Genomic DNA, 18,784 nt, shown 5'->3' on the forward strand with positions numbered 1-18,784 from the left:
GTTAAGCAAATGGAGTCCATGATTATGACTCATGAGCACTTCACAATCAAACGGCAGCATTAAAGATTGTATTTATTTTTAATAAACCACTTATGAATTTAATACAACATGTTTAGGCCTTAACTCGAAATAGTTAAATTATATGGTTTCATGTACAACGTGCTCGTTGTTGATTAGGTTAAATCCTGCGAAAAAAATATATTTGGCTATTAATTTTTAGAGCATTTTATATTTATTTTGATTTATAAAACATTTCATTGTTGTGAAAAATAAATGAAAGAATATAAAAAAGAGGAGGAAACGGCTAAAGCTTTGTGAGCATGTGATAGGGTGGCACAGTTAGAGGGGTTGGATTGGTGTTCTTTGTATGACTATGACCTATAAAAAATTAATTTTATCTAAACTTATTGTATTTATTTTTTTCTCAACCGAGTAGTTGCTTTAGATTTTATATTAAAAATCAAGAATTAAACAAAACTATTTATTATATTTGAAAATAATGTTATATAATCTAAGTTAATCGATAACTAACATTAAAATTATGGATAATACAATAATTATTTTAAAAAGTAACTACCTATCCTATGAGGCTCAAACACTTCTCTTAAGTGGCATGTCCGGACACACGTCTACACTCGTACGACATTCGTATGACACTTATTCTAACACGGTTCAAACACAATTTTAAAAATGATAAATACAATAATTTTCTATAAACTCAAGCTTATTGTATAAATTTTTATTATGATTATAAAAATAAGGAACAAATTCTTTTGAACTAGTCATGAAAAACATACTTGTGTACATAAATATTTATTGCCAATTTATATAATTCATAATTATATAATATACAGATCCGTAATCCCGTATCCTACATTTTCAAAATTTAAAAATTATACTTCCGTATCCATGTTGTGTTAATGTCCATATCCGTCTCTGTGCTACATAATACCTATTTCTTCATTTAACAACTTTTATTGTAAAATATTTAATGTTTATCAATTTTATAATATCAAAAAGAGCTAAAACACCTTTGAACATAACCATTTTCTATTCTATTGTGAATAAAATTGTTAAACAATATTAATAATTTTAATTTATTCATAATAAAATTTATAACTGAGAATGAAAATTTATAAATATAATGGTTCGATTTCAATTGACTAAATAGTCATATTCTTGTATTTTTAAACATTAAAGAATTTAATTGAATATTGAAAGAGAGTGACATTGCATTAATGTATATTTAAAATTAAGGGATTTGATAAACCTTTAACTAATGCAGTGACCAAATAAAACAAAATAAACAATGAGATAAAAAGATTAAAAAAACCTTTTTAAAAGCATATCTAAATGTATTTTTTGTTAGTTAACAATATAAAAATCTTTACAATAATGAGTTGCTATAACTAGAATTAAGTTTATATTTTAAAAAATATTTTGTATTTAAGTGTCATGGATAGATGGAGATTTTGATTGAAAGTTAATTATACATCATCAATTATTTTTTCAATATGATGAGGATATCTTTGATGAAAACACAATAATAAGACTTAAGTATTTGTTCCCTTAAATTTAAATAAAATATTCTTTTACAATTAAAAAGTAAATTTTTAGTCTCATCATTTGTAATTTGTAAATAACTAACTTTTGATTCATGATTTGTATCTCTATTCTCCTTGGAATTTAAAATGAGTTACATTCAAATTAAGAAACTAAAAACTTACTTTTAAATTTCAAAATAAATTATAACTCAAATACGAGGCGTTAAAAGAAATATAAGCGAAAAATAATTTATTTTTACTCTGCAAAATAGAATTATACATCTTCCTAATCTGTATAGACAAATCTTTTCTTATTTTACCTTTATTTAATATATCTTACTTGAATCACTTAAAAATATAATTATTTTTAGTTTTTTTAAATTAATATTAAGTTACTATTTTTATATACAAAGTAACTTTTGACTTTTTCCTTAATTTCTCTTTATTTTAAGGTAATAACACAAATTTTTTCTTATTCTACATTTATTTAATATATCTCATTTGAATCATTTAAAATATATAACTATTTTCAATTTTTTTTTAAATTAATATTAAAGGACAGTTTTTATATACAAACAAACTAACTCTTGACTCTTTCCTTAATTCCTCTTTATTTTAAGGCAATAACATAAAGAAAGAAAGAAAGAAAGAACATACCCTCACCCTCCTTCTCCTCCTCCTTCTGTTCCAACACCAAATCTTACATGTCAAATAAAATAACCTTCATTTTTCAATCATTCTCTTCACTCCATTTCAAACAATTCTATTTTTTGTTAAAATCATCATTTTTTTGTATCTACCATCAAGTGAATTATACCCTTACGTGAACATCACACTCTCTGATTCAAAAACTACCAATGGAAGAAGAGAAAAAGATTGAAGAAAAAGAGAAACTCAAATCAAAGAAAAAAAAGAGGTTGATTAATTAATTCATATTTTTTCTATTACATGTTATTTTTTTTTTTAATTTTGACTCACTTAAAATTATTTATGTATATTAGATTTTTATCATCATGAAAATTGAGGATAAGAGAAAAAAATCGAATACTACGGATACTAGTTATTATAATTTTAATCAATTATTTAATACATGAATTGTGCAAGATAATCTCCTTTTAAATATTAATGAATAGATATTCTAACAAAATTAAAGATGAACGATGTCTCAATCTAAGACAAATAAAGTCATAAAATAGATAGACAAATAAAGTCTTTGAATTAAAAAAATTCAAAAAAACTTATATTTATCTTGTCCAAAAATTGGACAAGTAAGACCCAACATTAGAAACCCTACCTGATCCTACTCAACCAATCCCATAAAATTCAACTTTTTTTCCCTTTTCTGTAGTGTAAAATTCAACTCTTCTGAAGAATTAAAGTGATTTGGCAACAGCAAAAATAGCTGGTTTTGAAAATTAGTAGAAATTATGGAATATAATAATATAAGAATTAGAAACCCATCCCTTGCAGTTCACACTCCACACATGATTATTATTGTAAACAAAATTCCACCGCAATCACTCTTGTCCCTCCCACCACCTTAAACGTTCCGATCACCACCCATCTTTTTTTTCATTCTGTTTCTCACAAATCCCAACTTCATCTCTTACCCATAAGCCCTCAAAAACCACTTTCCAAAACACTATACGCTGCTTTGCATTCACTCTCCATTAATGCCTTTTTGTTTTCTTCCATGGACCCACCTTCCTCCCTTCCTCTCTTCCTCATCCTCACTGTAAACCCACATATTTTAAACCTTCACCACCCATGAACGAATGAATGTATGTGTGTTTTGTGCTTTGCTCCTACCCAACGAGATGAACAAGAACGATTCTCCAAAGGATTCGGGCGACAACTCCGTGACCCACTTTGATTTTCTCAAGAAATTTAAACGCTTTTCCACTCTTGACTCTTCTCTTGGAGTTCTCGCTTTCTTCTTCCTCGCTTCTCTCTTCATCGCTTGCTTCTTCTACTTGGATTACAAAGGGTTCCGCTCCCGAGCCACCTCTATCCTTGACTTCCATTTTTCACCACCTTCAACTTCTTCTGTTACTTCTTCTTCTGCTTTTCAACCGGTTCAGTTTCTGAGCCCAGATGGTGATACCTGTGATGTCTTTGATGGGAATTGGGTTTGGGATGAGACTTATCCCCTTTACAATTCCGCCAACTGTTCCTTCTTGGATCAAGGTTTTCGCTGCTCAGAGAATGGCAGGCCTGACACATTCTACACAAAATGGCGATGGCAACCCAAGGATTGCAACTTGCCTAGGTTCTAACCAACCCCGCTTTTTCCAATTTTTTAATCTGTTGGTTTTTCGAGTTTAATTTTGGATTTTGTGTTGGTTGGTTGGAATAGGACAGTGCTGAAAAAATGAAGACAAAAAGGGAAAGCTTGATTTTGGTTTGGTTCGTGTTGTTTCTCTGAACACAAAATGATTTTGGAGTTTTTGTCTCGTAGTTGATTGCTTATGGGATCACCACCGTCCATGCCCTGAATTTGATTAATTGTTTCTAATGAACTATCCTTTTTTTTTTATTAACTTTGATTAACTTGTGATTGTTTTTTTTTTTTTGTTTAACTTCGTATGAAGCAAGCGTTTGTTCTTTTGCTTTTTAACTTTACTAGTATGAATTGGTATGAAGGAAGTGTTTGTTCTTTTTTTTTTTTGCTTTTTTGGATTGCTGGGTACGAAGTAAAAAAGGTGCTGGCCTAACGAAAAGTTAGGATGTTGCCAGCGATTACAGACGAAGAAGAGCGTGTTCGTGTTATTGGTTTTGTTACTGTTAATGATTCCTAAATTGTCACTGTCTACTGTTAGTTTCATTTGTCTTTAACTGCCTATCAATAATCTCTGGCGTATTGCTCAAGTTCAACAACTACTCCGGGTTTGTTTTTCTTTATCGAAAAAGGAGAAAAAAATATTTGATTTGGGGGGTAAGCTGCTATGGTGTTTCCTGCTCTTAGTTGAACAACTTATTCTGTTTGTGTTTGATTCTTCTTCTGTTCCTGCAATCATCTCCTGTTGACTTTAGATTTAGTTGCTGGAATGAAATATGACGATGGACTATATTTTAACAGGTTTGATGCAGGGAAGATGTTGGAAAAGCTACGGAACAAGCGACTGGTTTTTGTTGGTGATTCAATTGGAAGAAACCAATGGGAATCACTCCTTTGTATGCTCTCTTCGGCAATTCCAAATAAGGCTCGGGTCTACGAAGTTAATGGGAACCCAATTACAAAGCACACAGGCTTCTTGGCATTCAAGTTTGAAGATTTCAACTGCACCATTGAATACTATAGATCACCGTATCTTGTAGTGCAGGGACGACCTCCTTCTGGTGCACCTGATGGGGTAAGAATGACTTTGAGACTGGATCACATGGACTGGATTTCACATAAGTGGAGGGATGCAGATGTGCTGGTTCTCAATGCTGGACATTGGTGGAATTATGAGAAGACTGTCAAAATGTAAGGCCTTTTTTATCTGTTGTTCCGTTGTCATTCTTAATAATTCAATCTTTGAGTGCCACCTAAGTTTGGTTAATAGTGCATTTTTGGCTTAGCTTATGATGATAGTTTCCAAATCCCTTTGATGATAGTTTGGGACAATATTTTATACTCTTCATGTGATTAAACTATCAATGTTGATATAATTATGACTTTGATTTTTGGCTCATTTCTTTACTTAGGGGCTGTTACTTCCAAATAGGGGAGGAAGTGAAGATGAATATGACTACTGAAGACGCATTCAGGAAATCAATAGAGACAGTAGTTGATTGGATTGCGAATGAAGTAAACATAAACAAAACTTACGTCCTTTTCCGAACTTATGCTCCTGTCCATTTCAGGTTTGCCTAAACTTTCAAATTGACTGAACTGTCCATAGTATTTTCATTTGCTCAAATAATTTTCTACTTGTGAACTCGGTTACAGTGCTCCTTCTCCTATAAATTTATTAGGGTCGATGAATTGACATCATTTTGAGCAACCACATTGGGTATATAACTAATGTGGAAGGGAGTTATACTTGAGAGGAGTTTGTTGGAATCAAGTGAGTTGGTTGGTGTTTCACATTGGGTAGATATATGTAAGAAGATCAATATATAAGGAGAAAAGACTTATAAGTCTGTTGTTTTAAGGTTTTGGATTGAAAATGGTGGGTCATAGTTTCTTACGAGTTTGTTCATGATTTACGTCAACAAATCTCTCAGATGTCTTCCTTAAAAAAAAAAACCCATCAGTCTTCTACAGGATTTTCCTCTTAATGCATCTTTTGACAAGCATTTTTGTAAGTGTATTTTGGTTTTGGCGCATGGCTTAAATTTTAAGACTCAAGGACACAATTAAGGGGCTGTCCTCTATTAACAGATGCATATACTTACTGGTTACAACATTAACTCCATGGTAGGTGGCATTAAAGAAGTTTTCCAACTCTTACTCATCTAACATGTTAATTGGCATGTATCCATTGAATGCTGAAACAAAATTTTAAACACATGATAAACCTGTGTACATTAGTTGTGTTATTTTTGCTCAGGTATATTTCTGTTTCCATATTCTTGTTGTCTTCGTTCATGTCTAGCTGATGCGATTTTGTGCCGTACTATTAATTTCTGTACAGCTCCATTTTTTAACAAATTGTCAAAACCTTTTTTTAACACTTTCTATATCTATGACTAAATGACTTCTAACATGTGGAAGAAGATGAGCGAGTTGTTAACACATTCATTGGGTGTAGCAGGGGTGGTGACTGGAATACTGGTGGTGGTTGTCACATGGAAACATTACCTGATTTAGGTTCCTTGCCAGCAGTATCCGACATCCATTTCAGAACCGTCGTCGATGTCTTATCATCAGAACGCAGAAAAAGATCAGAATTTTTGAATCCGGACTTGCTTAATGTCACACAAATGTCAATTCGCAGGAGAGATGGCCATGCATCCATTTACTATCTTGGACCAGATGGTACAGCCCCAATGCAGCGGCAAGACTGTAGCCATTGGTGCCTACCTGGTGTTCCCGATTCATGGAATGAGCTTCTTTATGCCCTTCTTCTCAAGAGGGAGGAATTTTGGGAACAGAGAGAGAATACCACAAATGTTTCTCAAGTTCCTCTATAATTGACCTATACAGTTTGCAGAGAATGTTATAAGTTATACAAATCAGTGACAACCCTTTTTGAGCGAGGTGAAGCTGCAAGTTGAATTTGGCGTTGGTGCACCTAACTTTTTGTTAGTTTGCTTGATGTTACAGAATTTTATTCTTAGCAACCAAAGAAATTTATATGTTTTAATGTCCTACAAAATGATTGTTTGACCCTCTTTGTTGTGGTCTGCCATTGTAGGTGAACATATCTAGATGGGATGGGAACTTAATTTTGCATGGTGAGTTTCAGGGATATCTTGTACAAAAAAGGAAAAGTAACAGTTGAGATTCAAACCTGATTGGTTAGAAGGATTACAGATTTTTTTTTGTAAATTTCATATGATCCATGATGTTGCTGGTTCTACATTGTATATAACAAAAGATTTTCAAACTTTTTAATATTTGTTGTTATTTATATAGGCAAATACTTGAGAGTAATTTATGTACGTTCAATAACTAATAAAATGATAAAATGGTATATATTAATATTAAGTGATTAATTCAAAAGGGTGCTGCAGAATTAATCCCCACGCTCAATCCCCGATTTCATTCATGCAATCTGGTTCAAGTTTCAAGATTTATTTGTATTTTAAATTTTCTTTGAATAATACTCACGAACCATATAAATTAGATTAGCTGTTCTTGAAATTAGCATTCTGCACTTAACGTAAACTATACTCGGCAATGCCTTTGGTTAATCGCGTTTGAGCCTAACACAACTGGGATCTCATGTCATTTCTTGTTGAAGTGTTTGGACCAGTAAGTACAGAAACTGAAATAGTTTTTAAAATTATACTTAAAAGTGATTATATTCGATAATACTAAAAACAGATGCAAGTTTTGAAAACTCAGGAGAGTTTTGTTTTCAAAAAACTGAACCAATTTCATCTGGACTAGTTGGATTCGTAAGATGGATACCAGAACATTGGTGTTCCCAGAAAGAAAAACCATTTTCCTTTTACAATATCACGCAAAACAGTCCAGAAAATATTATTCTTTCAAATTCCCAACAATTTATCGAGGTAAACGAGGCATCTTAAATACTTTTGTACCTTTTTCCCTTTTTTAATGCATAATCTTTCCCCTTCTGAAGTTTCAATATCACGCAACTGATCCCTTGCTCAACATGCATAAGAATCGTGTACATGTTATGTACCATGAAAAAGGGGAACAAAATTATAGAAACCTCAAGAATCATACCGCAAATCTAGATTTTTTTCAATATAAACAAAAGAATAAAGAAACCAGACTGCAGGAAAGACTTTCTCCACAGAAAAAAAATCATTGTTGGTAGAAAAAAGAGAGAGTTTCCTATTGGCATACATATAAATCATATATGAATAAATCATATATGAAGAAAGAAAAATCTTGGATTACTTTGAGAAAAAAAGTGTAGAAATGGATACTTAATTAAGGCATAATTGTGAGCAAAGTACATGGCACATATTTGCATTACAATTACAAACTGTCTAAAAACTTTCGATGGAAAGTTGAACAGCAAAGCTCCAATTGTGTCTAATCGTCAAATGGGTATTGCTCGTACCTGATTGTACAATCATGGAGCACTGAACGAGCTCCTATCCGTGGTGCCTGGCATGTGGTAAACAAGGCCGTTTTAGCAGCACCAAGACATGTTTTGCAATCAGAGGATGTGAGATTAAGGTTACAAGTAGCATGCCCATAGGCATAGGCATTAGGATATGGTGAAATGTTGTGGTACTCATAACTCTTTTGTGTTCCTGTTTCCTTCTCTAAGTCTCCCAAAACATAACTTAAACTGATGGCAAAAGGGTCCCCTGAGGTGAACACCCCACTGTTGCAGAGAACGTTGATGATGCTCGTGTTGGGAACACTCTCAGCAACACTCCACAGCCACAACAAACCAATTCCAATTATTACACATTTTGTTGGTATACTCATCTTTTTCTAGTCTTTGATTGAACTCTAGCACACAATGTGTTGTGTTACCTTCTCGTGTAGGTCCTTCCTTGACTTTTTGCTTTATCTACTCCTACCTACATTGGTTTATACTAAGCTTTTGTCTCTTTTACATGTTCTTTATTTTTTTAATCCAAAAAGACATCTTCAACAAAAATTGTCTGCAATTAAGTCTTTTTGAATTGTAAAGATGATTAAAGTAAGTTTCATCTTTTATAATCAAATTTTCTCTCAAGTATAGAGAAAAATTCAACTCTTAACAAGAAACTAAACTATTTAGTGATCTTATTGAACATGTTAGATATCCCATTACAAAGAACATACTATTTATTTATTTTTTTAACTCACGCCAATTTATTTCATTTTATTTTCTTAAAAACATCCTTCGGCATTCCTTTTGCACACTCCCTTCTTTCTTCTCCACAGATTGAAAAATAACTGGAATATGCGGACTCCATAAAAAATGTAATGATAAAATTTAAAAAATGGGAACTCTGTATATACTCTAAATTTTATTTATAAGCATGATAAAAATGGTAATATCACTTTATAAATCAACGAAACTGCTTATATTTTATAATTTATAGAAATGAAGTTTCCATAAAGTAAGTAATGGAAGGTGATTGAATGATATGAATTAGTGACATGACAGAGAGGTGTAGCGGAGGTTTCAAGTGGAGAATTGTTGTGCATTGCTGCCGGCCATTTATATTTTGTTTTTTTGCTTTGTCCAACGGACAAATATTAAAGAAGCTTAGTTTTTCAGATATTTTGCTAATTTTTTCCAGATAATTTTCAAGAACCATTGCGCCAGTGATACCGTAAGCATGATGAAATACAAGTATCTGTTAGATGGACTATGTAGTATTCTTACAAAACAGTACCAAAATAAAGTATTATAGGAAAGGAAAATGATAACAATAACAAAATAAATAGTTTGAGAATTCTTATACAATTTTTTATGTGAGATATTTAAAAATTTAAAATATATATAATAAAGAATAAATTTAAAATTAAATGCCTTTGCTTGAAATATTAAAATAATTGTATTAGAAGTTGTAATGATTGTATAAAAAATGTGGATTGTAAATATATTATTATAAGACTAAAACTACATAGATATATTTTTATTTAAAAAAATTGCTCTATTCAGTTTTGAATTTATATGTAACTTTTTTTTTTAATTTAAAACATTATTATTTTGTTTTTTTATCTAACTTGATGAGGATTGTTCATACCTTTTTCTTTTCTGGGTAGCACTCACTGGGAGAGAGTAATTAATGAGATATGAAAGCTATTAAGATTAACCAACAACAACAAACATTTTAAAAGAGTGTGTTTGAAAATGGGTTATTAGCATATCTTCTAACTTCAATAATTATTGGATGCTACACTCTATATACATATTTATGTATTTCTTTGGAACATATAATATATGACCTAAAATTTGGAGTGGTTTATATATATATATATATATATATATATATATATATATATATATATAGATAGATAAATAATTGTAATGAAAGATGGAGTGTACTAAGAAAATGCAGGTATTGGGGTGCGAAAACCAGCGATATCTCCAAGTTCCTCCACCTCTTTGGCCAATTCCTCAACCTTCCCTATGAGTTCCATGAGCAAGAACACGAAGGTAGCAATGGCTAGCACTTGAGCATCCTCAAGTTGTGCCATTTTGGAGGTGGAAATTATGAAGCTTAAATCTTCTCTGGCGGCTTTCAACTGCTCCGAAACGCAACCCTCTGCATCACATTTCATCATTTTCTTAATGCTGTCTCCTAGTTCTCGCAGAATGCACGCAACCTTTGACTCAAGTGCTTCGCATGTTTCTAAATGGACCCATTCTGATTCTCTCAAAGTGGCCATGGGCTGACACAAAAAGTTCATTTCATTTCATTTCATTGCAATAATATACGCATAACTTTGAACCTTAAAAAAGAAAGAAAATGTAAACCTACCTCTTTTGATGCTTCAAGGCAACGACCCGTTGCAAGAATAAATGCTGCCATTTCTCGAAGAATCTCCCCAATCTTTAAGTACCTTCCCCAAGGGTAGGACAATCCAAATTTTCCATGCCAGGGTTCCCATTTTGCGAAATTTGCCTGAAAAAACAAAAATAAACTTCATTATTCCTTACACTATTATTTTATACTTTTTTTTTTCATTCAATTTCAACAAAGATAACAATCTACCTACCAATGATTCATCCTTTGACTTGGAGTTCAACACTGAATTGCAAACGTTGAAGCTAAAGCGGGGTTGATTTTCCTTTTCATCAATGGTTTTGGTACATTCGCCTAAACAACCTACAATGACACAGTATTACTAAAAACACAACCACTTCTCCCAAGTAAACAAATTCAAATGAAACAACAATAGTGATGTTTGTACAAAAAATGATTAAGACGAGATATAGTAAATGCCATTGCCATACATATATATATATATATAGATAGATAGATATACCTTGAATTGTATTGGCAAGGTCAAGGAATCTGGAGACGATGGAATCGTGAAGTTCATTACTTGCCCACAAAGGAAAGACGAACAAGCTTACACAAACGCACACAATGAAGCCAATCAGTATATTCAAGAGACGTTCGCGGGCTAATTCCCACACTTTAACATTCACACGTGCGCCAGAAACCACAACTAGATTGAAAGTCAGAATGAATATCATCACTCCATAATCGTATCTTTTCTTTATGCTTGGAATCAGTCGAAGATACGTCGCAAATGATCCTGAAATTAACACACATAATGCCACACCAAAAGTTATGCACTTGATACAAAATGTTAGTAATGTTTGTTTGAGAATAACTATGAAAAGCTTACCGAATATAAAAACAGAAACAGCGATTATGATCGAGTTGCCAACCCTGTGAATCCCAATGCTTTGAGCAAAAAGTGCTACTAAGCAACCTAGTCCTCCTCCTATAATAGTTCCTAGTCCACGGTTGAAGCCCTTTCCTAGTGTGGCTCCTGATATGTTTGTGAAATATATGTACATTAGATTCATTGCAAGGAGTAAGAGTTGAATGTTGGTGAAAGTACCTGCAGAGAACTCAAACATGACAACAACTGTCATGATAGCCCACATTGCATTTTCTCCAACTTGCTTAAAGAGAGGATTCAAGAGGTAGAGGAGTGAAACCAAAACCAAGGAGATTCCCACTTTGATGCAGTGGATAATCTTCCTGGTGTCTTGGTCTCTATGCATCTGCTTGTGTCTGGGATTGGAAGTAATGGTGGAGAGACAATGAACTTCATTTTTCCCAAGTTGGGAAATGATGGGTGGAAGTTGAAATTGGAACATTTTATTCTCCTTCCTTATATTATCCTCTTCTCTATTTGTAATGGCTATTACATGAGTTGATTCCATTTTGTCTTTACTCTCTGGATTCCCTTCCCTTTTCTCTCTAGGAATTTTATAACTTATTCTCTTTCAATTTGGACAGAGAGCCAATTTATACTAAGGAGACTGATGGTGATGGGAGTCAAATTCTAAAGATGTCAAGATATTTTCATTAATTTACCTAACATAATTAAATCATATAATTCCTTTTGTTCTTACTCATTACAAAATTTGAGTGCGCGTGTTTAGTTTAACCTTTAGGATTTCTATAGAGAATGAAGTTTGGAAATTATTTAATAATTAATTTCAAATTAGGTGTAAACTACAATTTACGTTCGATTTGATCTTTACTTCAAACCATTACAAGACATTTTCATATGCATTAAAATAAATTGATAAGATTCATTTTGAGATTTGTTTATGCAGGATGTTCAGCTTCCATCAATTCTCATATGTGGCTTATGTTTTTTTTTTGTTAATTGCTTCCATCAATTCTCATATGTGGCTTATGTTTTTTTTTTGTTAATTAAGGTTAATGTTTTCTGATAGTAATGATGATTATTGTTAAAGTTATGATTAATTTTTTTTTCCAGCAAATAATTAATTAAATTAAAAAATAAAAGAGACACTTTAGGGGTGTCCCAACCCTTATACAACCTACACCCTACATAGTCAAGCCTCCTATTTGACTTGCTGGATTACACATAACTATTCAAGAAATTACATTCAAAAGATTGGCTTCCCTTTTAAGAAAGTTGAGCCATCTCACAAACCCATCTATAACCCTGCATAATTAGAATCATACCAGCAAACAACACATGGTGCCACCTAGAACTACAACACCATTTTCATAGACTTGAAAAATGCTCTTAAATACATTAGAGTTTACATTAAGAAATTGACTTCCCTTTTATTAATAATGATCCCCTCTTGTGTGTGGTGTCCTACCAACAAAGCAAGACGTGGACCTCTTGAATTTGCTATAAGCTTCCTTTTCGTAACCTCCTCATCTTTCCCTTCCATCGCCTGTTGTCTTCCTCTTACATTGCTGACTGCAGGACCTCCTAACAAATGGTGCCATTTGTTGCCCAAGAACCACTCTCCCGACTCCTCCCTTCGATATCTTTTTGGACTCCTTCATCACGACATCTTAACTGCAGTTTGTTCCTCGCTTTAACAGTTGTGGCAACATGTCTCTCCTCTTCTGCCTGTTATTCTCTGCTCCTCTCCTTGTGTACCTGCATCACGAAGCACTCCCTTCTACCCCTCTCAAGTGGTTCAAGAAAAAAAGCCATAACCATGGATATGAATAATTCAAGCTGAATTATTGGTACAGCCCAACCTTTCATGCATTACATTTATGTTCTACGATAGTAACGCAAATTATAACAAAACTAAACCTACTTAGTTACCATATTAATGCTGGTTAGCAGTGATAAAATCCAATCTGAAAAAGAAAAGTTAACTTTCCTATCTTTATGTTTCATCCACACCATTGTACTTGTGCCATAGTAAAGATCTCCTCTGCGTCTACTTTGGCTTGGTTAAAAATGACCCTGTTTCTATGCTTCCATATACACCATACAATTGAAACCCAAAGGCTTTTCCATAACCTATTGCCTTCTTGATTTAAGCATATGCAAGAGAATTGCTCAAAATGACAAATCAGCTCATTATGATTCACCGAACTAATCCCCATCCACCTCGAGCACATATTCCATACTTTATTTGATTCCTTACATGAGACGAGTATGTGGGAAGTTGTCTCCTCCTCCCTCCCGCATAGAACGCATAACGTATCCCCCCTTGCAACTCCCCTTCTCCACAAATTCTGTTTAGTCGCTATCCTATTCGAGAAAGCCCTCCACACATAAAACAGAGCTGAAGGCATGACCTTTAAGTCCCAAAGACGTTCAAACACCGCCAAACCCACCCCATAACCGTGATTTGCTAGCTTATCATAGGCTGATTTTACAGAGAAAGAGTATGATGGAGGGTCGTTCCATAACCTTTTGTCCTCTATACCCTGGTGTAGTAACACTTGTGATATAATTGACATGAATTCCTCTACCATAGTTTTTTCCCACACAAACCATTCTCTTCTCCAACTAAGATTCCACTTCCAACCTTCTGTGGACCACGTTCCAAAACTGCTTATAGACTTGTCCTTCAGCTCTGAGTTATTATATAATCTTTCATATCTTCCTTTGAGTTGACCGTTCTCTAGCCAATCATCTTCCCAGAATTTGACCTTCTCCCCTGCTCCAACTTTCCAGATCATGTTCGAATTAAACCAGTTGTCTCCTTGGTCTGACATTCTGACTTTTGTTAGATCCTTCCACCATGTAGATGGTTTTTTTTGCCTCCCCGAACCATACTTTGACTCTAGCACTTCCCTCCAAAGTCCTTTTTCCGGTGTTTCCATTCTCCATAACCATTTAGCCAAGAGTGCCTTGTTGAATAATTCGATTCTCCTTATTCCCAGACCACCCTCCTTTTTGGGTTTACAAATGTTCTCCCAGCTGGTCCAGGCAATTTTTCTCCCATCCGCTCCCCATCCCCACAAAAACTTCCTCTGTATCTTTAAACTAGTTATGATACATTAATTATTGTTTATCGAAATTCTCACATTCTATCTTTAAAAATGGTATTATTATTTAAAATAAAATAAAATAATAACTAATTGAAATATTCAGGGACGTCTCAATCTTCCCCTACCCAAAACACCTGTACTTTGTCAACTTTGATTAGGATGATTTTTCTTTATTTGCTGGTCTATTGATGATGTATCATATAATTTTTTTTTATATATGAATTGAAATATTTTTTATTCTTTGTTAATAATTTTTTTACTATAAATTTAGACTTTTTTTCGAGATTCAATAAATATTCATTAAGACCATCACATATTAATTAAACATTAAACTAGTTATTGGTATGAATTTTGGAGTAAAGAAAATTTATGAATATTATTAGTAGAAAATAATGAATTATTTATCTACCCCATCAAAGTTTGATTAAACCTTTGTATCTGAGTCTTCGTGGATTTTATGGCTAAAAGGTATGTTAGGAAATGTCATAAAATGTATGATTATCCCTCTTGAATTGTGTGAAGTAGAAAGTTAGTGGAAGTCGAACCCGAAGTCAAGACATGACTATAAGAGAATGAAATGAAACAAGTACTGTCATATCTTTAATGCACTTTGCCTTCCTTTGGAATTGGTAGGACGTCCTTATTTAGTGACCTTATAGTGGAACACGTTTGCAAACACACACCAGTTAGTTGTACTCTTTGTGGACAATGGTTCTTTAAGAACACATCAAATTGCTTTATTATACTATGTTCACATATAACACTTTCAAAATTAATAATTAAGAAAAAATACAATTATATATATGGAATGAAACTTTAAACCTTATTCAATCTTATAAAATCAGTTTATAAGGTGAAGTTTATGGGTGTATCGTTTGTGTACCACAAGGATCCTTTGTCAAACTTTGTCCAGTTCATGATGAGTTAGTCTTCTGAGCTGATTAATGATGTGTGGAGATCTATCTGGGTTTGGGTGGTGGGAGAAATTTGGAACCACAGGAATTATATAATTTTCAACAGGGAGTGGCTGACGCGTTTGTAGTGTGTGCTTTAATGTAAGCTAAAGTTTGGTCTTGAATTTCTGCAAATCTCGGTCTGCTTCGTTTCCCTTTTCCAGTTGGTGTTTGGAACCTTTGGAATGTATGAGGTTAGTCGTTTGATGTGATGTTAGGTTTTCTTGTATGTTAGTAATAAGGGGTGTTAGGTTGGGTTTTGAGTTAGTCTCTGACTTTGTTTTATTGCTATTGTTTTTTTATGTATAAGGGTTGAACTACCCCTAAAGTGGTTCGCATTTTATATTTAATCGTCATTGCCAATAAAAAAAACACTCATATATTATAAAGTATTATTATTTTTAGTCGATGTAGATCTCTAAACTTCCTTTACACCAAGATTAGAAAAGTAAACTTTAATTCTAACTTAATTTTTTATATTTTTTTTATATATTATAAAATATTTTTAGTTATATAGGGGATGTGAAATTTTTGATAATATGTTTTTGAATGAAGAAAGCATGAAAATGTTTGTTGAAGACCTTGTGACGCCCCCCTTATCTTTTTATTGTGCGGAGTTCCGTATAGTAGATATACTTATCCAATGACCTAAAATTAGCCCTAAGATGATCCCCACTAAGAAATGCAGTGCAATAGATGTTGGTCATGGAAAGAGCATGACCCGACACAACAAGTCTCAATATTTGTGATTGCATGTTTTGTGAACTTGGTGGTTTGTCAAATGTGCGTACCAATTATCATATTTTAGGCGACCATCATTCAGGTGAAGAATGTCTATGACGAGGAATTCGCAAAAATGCAATGAACTAACCTCTATAGTATGTATATAACCAAGTTGTTTTTTATCCATCCACAAGACTCGCATGTCTACTTCTGACACGTTATTCTATATATAGTTATTTTGATTAAGTTAATCAAAGTTATCTTGTTCTATTGATTCAGAATCTTTGGTTTAGTTGACCATAAAGTTACCAACTATAGTTACAGAGACGAGTCTTCAAGCCATCCCACTCCCACTTAATTCATTTTTGGATTGACCTGTAATACACTACCTACAAATTAAACATATGTGGGAGCTTATCACATTTTCTGCAACTTTTTTCCCTATTTGTGATTAAAATGGTTTATAATGAAAATATTTTATTATATAGCTTAATGATTCTATAAAGAGAATTATGCATTTTAGAATCTAATTTAATTATATAATTCTCAATGTAATTAAACCTTTTTGAAATTTGGTTGATACAAATTTCTATGATTAGATTTTTACTTATGAGTAATATATTGAAAATAGTAACTAATTAACCTAAATGAGAAAATTTTATTATTTTTATAAAAGAATAGGATTTTCAATATTTTTGTTAAGTATTATTTATAGTCAAAATATGATTTATTAGGACATTTTCACTTAAACTACAGTTATCACTATTTTTTAAAACAATAAAAAAACAATTCATTAATGTTATTAAAATTTTATGTTTTATAACACCTAAATAATACATGAAAAATATAAATTAAAATAACGATTTCATAATTGTAAAATATAGTGACAGATTTTGTATTTTCCCGGGTGATCTCTCTATATATAAAATTAAAATATCCTATAAAAATTATTACATCATATACTATAAATTTAATAGTAATTAGTTATAAAAATTATGTTTAGGATGATTTTAGTTACAATTACAATAAAATAGATATTTAGTATCAATTAGCAATCTGAGTTAAAAATTAAAAATTAACTTTAATTAGTTAATGATATTAAATTTGTGTCCAACATTCTAAATACACTATTCATTAACAGAATTTTGAAGAATTATTCTAATTAACGTTAGCTTAATTGATGTTAATTTATTAAAATTTTAAATTAAAATAGTTTAGTGTATGCTGTTAATAATAATATATTTTTATTTTAAAATTTATTTAATTAACTGTTTAAGTTTATATAAAATAAAATTTATTTTTAATATTAATTTATGATATGTCCATTGACCGATACTAATGATATTAATTTTAAATTTTATTTTTACATTATAAAAACTTATTGATTTATTCATAAAAAAAAATAGTGACGAATTTATATTTGTAAATAATTTTTTTATTCTCGAACGATTTTACCGATAAATTATATTTGTTGGTAGTGTCCGTTAATTATCGATGAACACAAATCTATCGATAAAATTCTTCGATCATGCGATTCAATACTCGTTAGTAATTTTTATTAAACGTCATATCGATAATAAATCCATCAATAAATTTGAGAATATTATTTTAAGTATAATAATATTAATAATTATAATTATAATAATAAGAGTAATTATAATAATAATAATGTTAATATTGCTGAAATTAATAAAAATTACAATAATAATATTAACAATAGTAATAATAATATTAATAATAATAATATACACTACAAAAAAATCATGAAATAGAAACCAATTTTTAGAGACCAAAATAATTAGTTACAATAAAAACTAAAATAGAGACATTTTAGAAACTAAAAGAAAATTGGTTTCTAAATTAGTTTATATTATTTTTTATTATTGTTAAATAGTTTATAAATTGGTATCTAATTAGCAACTAAGGTTTTAGATACCAATTATTTAGTTTATAGATTTAGTCTCTAAAATGCTAATTAGATACCAATTTTGAAACTATTTAACAATAATAAAAAATAATAGAAACTAATTTAGAAACCAAATTTCTTTTTAGTTTCTAAAATGGTCTCTAATTTAGTTACTATTGCAACTAATTATTTTGGTTTCTAGAAATTGGTTTCTATTTCATGATTTTCTTGTAGTAATATATCTATATATAAAAAAAATTCTCTATTATAATCGCTTTTAAAAATATTTAAAAATTGGGCTAGTAATGTTTCCGTTTTGGGCTAGTAATAAGTAATAATAATATTAAAAATAATATATTAATAATAATATTAATATATTAACAGTAGTATATTAATAATAAAAAACTTATTATAATCCCTAAATTTTCTTGATAGTGATCACAATTTCTTCAATGTTGTTAGTGGATCTAGGTTCGAAAATAATAATATTTCTTGTTACCGAAAAATGTAAAAATTCTAATATTAACATTATTTTATTAGATATTAAACTTTGGTTAGAAAAAAAAAGTTTGATTCAATTTTATGAATTTATTGCATTTTGATAAGGG

The 18,784-nt window shown here is 31.4% G+C and overlaps 4 protein-coding genes across 7 annotated transcripts; 1 reads left to right on the forward strand and 3 right to left on the reverse strand.

Moving 5' to 3' along the window:
• Positions 1 to 2,888: 2,888 nt before the first annotated feature.
• On the forward strand, positions 2,889 to 7,089 carry LOC137814204 (protein trichome birefringence-like 11). Of its 4 annotated transcripts, none has more exons than XR_011081616.2 (5): positions 2,951 to 3,813; positions 4,624 to 5,013; positions 5,235 to 5,393; positions 6,287 to 6,732; positions 6,890 to 7,089. XR_011081616.2 is itself a non-coding variant. In XM_068616798.1 (4 exons), the coding sequence occupies exons 1-4, from the start codon at positions 3,320 to 3,322 to the stop codon at positions 6,663 to 6,665; spliced, it is 1,422 nt and encodes a 473-aa protein (XP_068472899.1). In that variant the 5' UTR covers positions 2,889 to 3,319; the 3' UTR covers positions 6,666 to 7,089. The 4 variants fall into 4 exon arrangements, 2 of the variants coding, with proteins under 2 accessions (XP_068472899.1, XP_090159158.1); XR_011081615.1 differs by having other exon boundaries at positions 3,011 to 3,813; positions 6,287 to 6,776; XM_068616798.1 differs by having other exon boundaries at positions 2,889 to 3,813; positions 6,287 to 7,089.
• A 1,116-nt stretch (positions 7,090 to 8,205) lies between these two features.
• Positions 8,206 to 8,610, reverse strand: LOC137816030 (antifungal protein ginkbilobin-like protein). Its single transcript, XM_068619132.1, has one exon. It carries the CDS (start codon positions 8,608 to 8,610, stop codon positions 8,206 to 8,208), a length of 405 nt encoding a protein of 134 aa, XP_068475233.1.
• A 1,557-nt stretch (positions 8,611 to 10,167) lies between these two features.
• On the reverse strand, positions 10,168 to 12,050 carry LOC137816182 (aluminum-activated malate transporter 13). The gene is made up of 5 exons (XM_068619264.2): positions 11,482 to 12,050; positions 11,113 to 11,388; positions 10,843 to 10,952; positions 10,605 to 10,748; positions 10,168 to 10,515 (listed from the first exon to the last, which is right to left on the reverse strand). Exons 1-5 carry the CDS (start codon positions 12,026 to 12,028, stop codon positions 10,168 to 10,170), a joined length of 1,425 nt encoding a protein of 474 aa, XP_068475365.1. The 5' UTR covers positions 12,029 to 12,050.
• Positions 12,051 to 13,484: 1,434 nt separating this feature from the next.
• LOC137816031 (uncharacterized) lies at positions 13,485 to 14,426 on the reverse strand. Its single transcript, XM_068619133.1, has one exon. It carries the CDS (start codon positions 14,424 to 14,426, stop codon positions 13,485 to 13,487), a length of 942 nt encoding a protein of 313 aa, XP_068475234.1.
• Between the last annotated feature and the right edge of the window lie 4,358 nt (positions 14,427 to 18,784).

The sequence above is a fragment of the Phaseolus vulgaris genome, chromosome 1 (assembly GCF_051622355.1).
Source record: "Phaseolus vulgaris cultivar YP4 chromosome 1, ASM5162235v1, whole genome shotgun sequence".
Lineage (NCBI taxonomy): Eukaryota > Viridiplantae > Streptophyta > Magnoliopsida > Fabales > Fabaceae > Phaseolus > Phaseolus vulgaris.

Excerpts from the sequence above, each read along its gene's own strand:
- LOC137816182 (XM_068619264.2), bottom strand. The coding sequence starts at position 12,028 with ATGGAATCAACTCATGTAATAGCCATTACAAATAGAGAAGAGGATAAT. Across the intron at positions 10,749-10,842 it reads AGTCAAAGGATGAATCATTG|GCAAATTTCGCAAAATGGGA; the intron begins GTAGGTAGATTG and ends TTGTTTTTTCAG. Across the intron at positions 10,516-10,604 it reads GCCTTGAAGCATCAAAAGAG|CCCATGGCCACTTTGAGAGA; the intron begins GTAGGTTTACAT and ends TTTTTGTGTCAG.
- LOC137814204 (XM_068616798.1), top strand. The coding sequence starts at position 3,320 with ATGAATGTATGTGTGTTTTGTGCTTTGCTCCTACCCAACGAGATGAAC. Across the intron at positions 5,014-5,234 it reads TATGAGAAGACTGTCAAAAT|GGGCTGTTACTTCCAAATAG; the intron begins GTAAGGCCTTTT and ends TTCTTTACTTAG. Across the intron at positions 5,394-6,286 it reads TATGCTCCTGTCCATTTCAG|GGGTGGTGACTGGAATACTG; the intron begins GTTTGCCTAAAC and ends TGGGTGTAGCAG.
- LOC137816031 (XM_068619133.1), bottom strand. The coding sequence starts at position 14,426 with ATGGAAACACCGGAAAAAGGACTTTGGAGGGAAGTGCTAGAGTCAAAG.
- LOC137816030 (XM_068619132.1), bottom strand. The coding sequence starts at position 8,610 with ATGAGTATACCAACAAAATGTGTAATAATTGGAATTGGTTTGTTGTGG.